The sequence below is a fragment of the Artemia sp. Qi Xiang Cuo genome, chromosome 12 (genome assembly GCF_049724085.1).
Source record: "Artemia sp. Qi Xiang Cuo chromosome 12, ASM4972408v1, whole genome shotgun sequence".
NCBI classification, from domain to species: domain Eukaryota; kingdom Metazoa; phylum Arthropoda; class Branchiopoda; order Anostraca; family Artemiidae; genus Artemia; species Artemia sp. Qi Xiang Cuo.
In genome coordinates this window covers 26,342,959-26,349,846 of record NC_142805.1, presented here as the reverse complement: position 1 = coordinate 26,349,846, position 6,888 = coordinate 26,342,959, and the positions used below count along the sequence as shown (strand labels likewise).

Sequence of the window (6,888 nt, the reverse complement as noted above, 5' to 3'; positions counted from 1 at the left end):
GTTGACCTATTTGGGTTAAAACCGGCCTGATATTCAGGAATCACAGTTGAAAATATAGCTCTTATACGCTCCGGCATTACTCTATTGAGTATTTTAGTGGCGTGGCTCGTAAGGCTTATAGGCCTGTAGTTATCAAAGATTGCTTTTGAGCCTTTCTTATGGATTGGAACTATCATGGCTTCACACCATGCTGAGGGGAAGTGACCTTCTTCCCAAGCAGCAGTAGCAATTTTTAGGTATAGGTCAACAAAGGGATCGCAATTTACTTTTAGTAATTCCGGTTGGATTCCATCTGGGCCTGTAGCTTTGTTTGTCCTTAAACCCTTGATAGCCGATTCTATCTCAGATCGAAGTGGGCTTGGGTCTGCGGTGATTGCGGGGAAGCTGTTAAGCCCTGATGGGTCTGGGAGGATCGTTGAGTTTAATTTGCTCTCAAAGTGTTCTTTCCATCTGGTTCGGATCCCGTCTGTAGTTTGGATCTGGTTACCATCTTCATCAAGGAGGGTACAGGCTTTCAGTCCCTTTTTTTGGCTAGTTCCCTCACTCGCCTGTACATGAAGTGAGAGTCACCTTTCTTGAATGTCATTTTGCATTACTCACATTGTTCCCTTATATAGGAGTGGTGAGCATAGCGAACGGCCTTCTCTACCATACGTTTCAATCGTTTGTACACATCCCAACATTCTCTATCTAGTTTGTTAGTGTGGGTGCGTTTTCCCTCACATAATGAGATTATCTCATCTGTGATCCAAGGTTTTTGGTCCGCCTTTTGGACTCCCAGGGTCGACTGGGCGACATCGCATATAACCTGCAAGCTACTCTTCACAAGATTGTCGATGTCATCTTTTGATAGAGTTAGCGGGGATGTAGAGAGGAACTCAGAAATTCTTTCGGAAAGAGTAGCGGTGTAATTTTGTCGAGTAGTTTGGTCTTTTAAGAGGTCTACTCTGAATCTGGGAGGCTTTCTGGAGAGTTTCGCGGCTGCTTTTAGACGCATTTTAAAGAAAGTCATAACAAGCGAGTGGTTGCTATCGAAGTCGCCGCCAGCCAAAGTGACTGCGTTTGTGATGGAAGATTTCCAGCGTCTAGATACGAGGATAAAATCTATTAGATTCTGAGTCCTTCTATCTGGGGATGTCCGGGTTGTTTTACGTCGGGCTCTGTGTTTGAGGAATGTGTTAGTGATAACAAGATCACTATCTTGGCAAAATTCCATTAGGCGCTCACCTCTCTTGTTCAGCTGGCCATGGTCAAATTTGCCCATCACGTCCTCGTTGCCAGATGGGTCGTCACCGACAATGGCGTTGAAGTCCCCGATGACAAAGACTCTATCTTTTTTTGGTACGGAGTCCACTAGACACTGAAGTTGGAGATAAAATTTTTCGGATTCTTCATCATCTCTGCTAGAGTCGGGTGCATATACTTGGATTATTGTAAGATTCGCGTGTGAGCCTTTCAGGCGGATCATGATCGGACGTTCTGAGATGGGTGTTGCTGCAATTAGTGATCTCCTAGCCTTACTGGAGAGTAAGAAGCCTACTCCCTGCCAGGATTGCCAAAACTTTTAGGGACAAAAGTGTCCAAATCAGCCAAAAAATGGACACTTTTAGTGTCCCCCTAGAAAATTATCAAGTATACAGGGTTGCCACTATAAATTTTCAAAACCTGTGAAAAAAGTGCCAAAAAACCTGTGAAATTCATCCTTTTTGTTCTGCTACCTCGCGGTCTGTTACCTGCTTGAGTTCTGCAGGTATTTCCAGCTTTGACATTAATACTACCTATAAATTAAGTTTAGTGCTAGTTCAAATTGAAGAGATGACATAAAAAAATCGTCATGAGAATGTCAACAGAGCGAAATTTTATTTCGATTATCGATACCGCTACCTATCATAGTCGAAAAGTAAAGAACCAACCATAGAGATTCATTTTCAATTCGGCATTTTAATAAGTTATGCGAAAAAGATGCGAGTTGTTGATATTAGGTAGCTATTAAGGATCTTTGGGTGTGACAAAGTACGAATGGCTGTAGCAACGAAATGTCTATTTTGACCTACATGGTTTTAAACTTAAACAAAAGACGTCAATCTCCTTAACCACTTAGTCATCTGGTTGGTCAATTGGTTGAAATCGTTTAAAAACTCCTTTATCTTGTTGTTTTCTGAACATTTAGAATTGGCCTTGGGCAAAAATTACATTTTCGAGAACTAAAAAAGTGAGAAGACAGGGTCGATTGAAATAAATTTGCTTGAGTTATACTCGATAAAAACTGGCGACCAGCGTTTGGCAAAAAATTACAGCTGAAAGTACAAAATATAAAACAGAAACATTCGCTAGCGGCTATAAATAAAATTAAGCCGCAACACAGCTTTTCTGCGAAACTCCTTTCTTTCTATGACAGCAGTAAAATAATAGCCATATGCACTCGGCTAGACGCCACAGGGATTTACGCGGAACGCGTCAGCAGGGAATGGCCATTCTCTTCTTCTTACCAATCTTCTCAGCGGCCGTGGTGAGTTTGCCACCAGCAGTAGGTAGGTCCTTGAAGTTGACCGACTTGATGACAAACGTCAACCGTAAGATAGAAGAAAAAGATGAATTCGATAGTTTTAGCATACCACATTGGTTAAGACTTTAGGTCCTATTCCTATTCGGTGGATAAATGGAAGTACTCTGAAAATGAAAACAATGCATTCTCTGAAAGTGGTTGAAAAGTCTCAGATCGGTTCCAAGAGACAAGTGACGGCCATTATCGATTTAAACTCTCCTGAAGGGGTTTTCAGTTGGGCAGATGGGTGGCTGGATGGCATCAAGAGCTTCAAGGAGGTCTTGCCGTCAGCCTTGCCTTCTTTGCGCTCAATGGCCCACCCATTGCATCATGGAAGACTGTCAGATGGCTCAAAAATTTAGTCTCCTTGCCAACCAGAAATTGGGACAAAGGCAACGGATGCTGCGTTGTAACTGATCTTTTCGATGTAGGCGGAAACTTCTTTCTTGGTTTCCTCGAGACGAGCCTAAGAGAAGATGTTCCACGAAGAAAAATTTTTGAATTCAAAATCTCATTTCAGGATTGAGATGTGGAAAACGTAGTTGGAAATGAAGATATGCTTTCTTTGCGGAAAAAATGAACTAATAGGATACAAAAAAAAGGAGGAGGGGAATCAAAGAAAAACAAGAGAAAGAAAATAAAAGAGTAAGATCAGATTTGATAGAAAGAGTATCAGAAACAAAGAGTAACATTAAGAAATAAGAAAATAGAAGAGTAACATCAGAGCAAACATTTCGATTATTCAAGCTGGAGACTATTATAATTCTCTCTCTGACTCAGTAGTCTAAGCTGATACAATTAATGGCTGCAGAGATGGACTTGATTGATTTGGAAAAGTCTGTTGACAAAAAAGGCTTTAAATGGCTTTCTCGCAACTCCAGGGCCGGATTTATGTTCTTCCTTTTCCAGTATAAAGTATAAATTAGGGTTCCCCTGTGTAAGAAGTTATTTCATCCAAATGTTAATGTATTCATAAGAATGAGATTAATGTGTTTATTAGAAAAAGATCCACAACCTGAAAAAATATCATTTAACTGCCAATCTGAGATCACCAGCTCGTACAACGCCAACCAAAATAAAGCAGAACGGATTTCCAAAAATTGCCCTGGCCAGTGTCCCGTCACAGTCACGGTCAACGATTAAAATAACTAAAACAATAGAAAAAGATGCTCCGAATTCTGATTTTCATTTCCCTTCATTTTCAACACTAAATGCTGAAAGCTTAAACGTAGATAAAATGGCAGAGTTAAAGCAAATTATTTATTTCCCAACGACAAAAGGTGATACTCTATTAGATCTGATTTGCAGAAATTTAAGTAATGTTTATAATGAACCCCGAGAACCACCGCCCCTGGTGGTAGCTACCGCAGAGAGACAGTTCTTGATTTTATCGGTTATCAAAACTAAAAACCTGAATAAGCTAAATGTCTCGAGTGTTTCGTCCCTGATGAAAACGAAGGAACTTGTTCTCAGGTCATCAAGTGGAGTACATGACTGGGTGATCCCCAGGAATTTGACTCGGGCTATCAAGAAACGGAAACAAGAAGATCCATTTAGTCAGAATTCGACACTAGTGGATACTTTAAATTCGGATGAGGCCAAGGAGGATTAAAGCCTTTTAAGTGCAACTTTTTTTTAATTGTGACTTCATATTTTTCTTCTTAATTTTAAATTTGTATGATTTGCCTTACCTGAAGGCTATTGACACAATTTTATTTTTTTTTAAACTAATTATTGTATGTTATATAAGTTTTCTTTTTCTTGGCAACCCTAGTCCAATTTGAGGTGTACTTTTTAATTTAAATAATTCTACAACTAAACCGGTAGCCAATTACGTCATTTCCGTTATGAAGTTACATAGATTGTACTTTTTTTTGATTCCCTTGAATGCGAATGAGAGAGAATTCAGAAAAAATCAGTTCAAAAAAATCCTAAATTAAATTCGTTAAAATTTTCCAGAAATTTTTTTAAGTAGCTTGTCCTGTATTTTCAGACCAACGCAATTTAAATTTTAAAAGTGGTAAATTTCCTCTTAAAAATATAAAATTGAAGGGTTTGGATTTCAAACCTAAAAAAAGAAACTGGAGGACAAATTTCAAAAGCCATCACTTTCAAACACACCTCAGATTCTAAGCACTCCATCGTCTGAATTGCTTTTAGTCCAGGGGCCAAGACCTAAAAATGTGACACCTCCATGACACATCTGTTTCACGCAATCTGACAGCAGTTTCTAGTCATATCAAACCCGCTGATTACGATTATACCCGGGAATAGGTACCTCCGAGGGGTGCTTGACCCTTAAAAATTACCTAAGATATTAAATAGTACTATCTAGTGAATTTCACTTGCAGCCCAATAAGTTTCGGTCCTTTTAGCTGTAACTTAACGTAACTGAGCAAAAATGTAAGCAAATTAGTGATAAAAAAAAAAAAAAAAAAAAAAAAAAAAAAAAAAAAAAAATAGAATAAACTGTCATAATTAGTTTATTGAGAAATCGTTTATAATCCTTATTGGATATAGATCATAAAATGAAAATATATTAATAGATAATAAAATCAAAATTAGTTATCATCATCAGAATCCAACACACATGCACCTCCACAACTACATAGCAAGCTACTATTTTTTATTCCTTCACAGCCACAACTCCATATTCAGTCTTTCATCTTTTTCAGACTGTCTTTTCATGAAGAGCACCATGCACTTTTGATGGTACTTAGCATCAAGTCTCACTAATGGAGCATCTTTACACCTCATCCACAATTGAGGTTCCAAATCTTTCACTCTTTCTACCTGCTTCTGAATATTATTCTGCCTTTCTAGAGTTGTTATCTGCTTTACATTCATTTCCTTTTTTTGCTGCCTTTTAAGCCACAAAAAAGACAGCATGACTTGTATTCAAAGTTCCCTTCATGTGAGTTACTGTCTCTATGTAGTGTTTGCCTCCTTTTAGATGATAAACACTGTGATTGAGTTTGTTTAGAAGATTCCTGATGAATTTTGCAGGAATAGAATTTCTGGCGGCATACTCTGTGCCAGAACAAGTCTGTTTTAGAAAAAGTTAGGCTTTGTAAAACTTTTTCTCAATGCCCTGTAGCCAAATGTACATGAACAGTTTGATGCCAAGAAGGAAATCACATGTTGAATGTCTGTATTTTTATGTAAAGGAGCACTTTGCATTTCCTGACACAATAGGCATGATTCTGGTTTAAATACTGCATTCTTTGGACTGTGCATCAGCTTAAGGCTTTTTGAAGCAAGTTGATCCATTCTTCTGAAATAAATCTTGTTTCAATACTACTGGAGTAGTTTAAATCTTATCCTGTTACATGAAATTGTAAGGTCACAATTTATGAAGAGAGAAGAATGTAACAGAAAAAGATATTTTGTAATTCTAGATTCAAACATTCTTGCCATTTTTCGGGATACTAAGCCCCTTTTTTTACCATGTAGTGCCACTTGACAGAAATCAATTTTTGTTTAAAAAAAGAAAAGATTTGAATAAGGTTTTACAGATTTATGAAAAAAGCTCAAAACAGATATGATTATTATAATTGGATAGAGTATTGATTTTTGAATTTAATGGTATGTTTATTTCTTAGGCTGAGTTCCAACCCACCTACCAGGGTAAGTTATCACAGTAAGCTCACAACCTGCAGAATAACATGGTAACAAGTGACCATAAGGTGACACCACTAGATTAATCTTAATACAAACATCACAATAAAGAATTAAACCAGATTTCATCAGAATTTGCTGTTTTTGTGGAAGCAAATAAGTGAATTAAATACTTAATCTTGATATATTCAATCTTGTAACATATGCACTGTAACCCCAATACAATATTCTTGCTTTACAGTAAATCTCTGGTATTCCTAAGAAATTGCAAATATTAACCAGAGAAGTTAATATTATACTATGATTTTACAGCATTAACTTTGGTCAAAATATCAATTTCGTCTGAATGTCTTAGCAACAACAATTTAGTAGCAAGTGACCTGTGTCCTAAAGTAATCAAACAGTGCATTAAGTGTATAACATCAACAGTAATTGTGTCCTAAAGACTTATATTCAAAAATTTCTCCATGCATGTTGCTGTCTGTAAAGTATTTGCATTGTTTTAATTGACAAGCAATGTGATATAGTTTGGTCAGAAGACTCCTGGTAACTTTTGCAAGAATATAATTTCTGGCAGCACACTCTGTGCTGGAACAGGCCTGTTTCAGAGAAATAGAGCTTTTTTAAAAATTTTTGCAATGTTCTGTAACAAAATATACAAGAGCAATTTGGTGATAAGAAGGAAATAACACATGAAATGTATATGAATTTATGTAAAGGACCAC

At 37.2% G+C, this 6,888-nt stretch overlaps 1 protein-coding gene across 1 annotated transcript; it reads right to left on the bottom strand.

Annotated features, from left to right (window-relative positions):
* Positions 1-592: 592 nt before the first annotated feature.
* LOC148945930 (protein CFDP2-like) lies at positions 593-1,468 on the bottom strand. The gene has a single exon (XM_089097553.1). It carries the CDS (start codon positions 1,466-1,468, stop codon positions 593-595), a length of 876 nt encoding a protein of 291 aa, XP_088953679.1.
* Positions 1,469-6,888: the final 5,420 nt, after the last annotated feature.

Coding starts and splice junctions, on each gene's coding strand:
- LOC148945930 (XM_089097553.1), bottom strand. CDS start 1,468: ATGATCCGCCTGAAAGGCTCACACGCGAATCTTACAATAATCCAAGTA.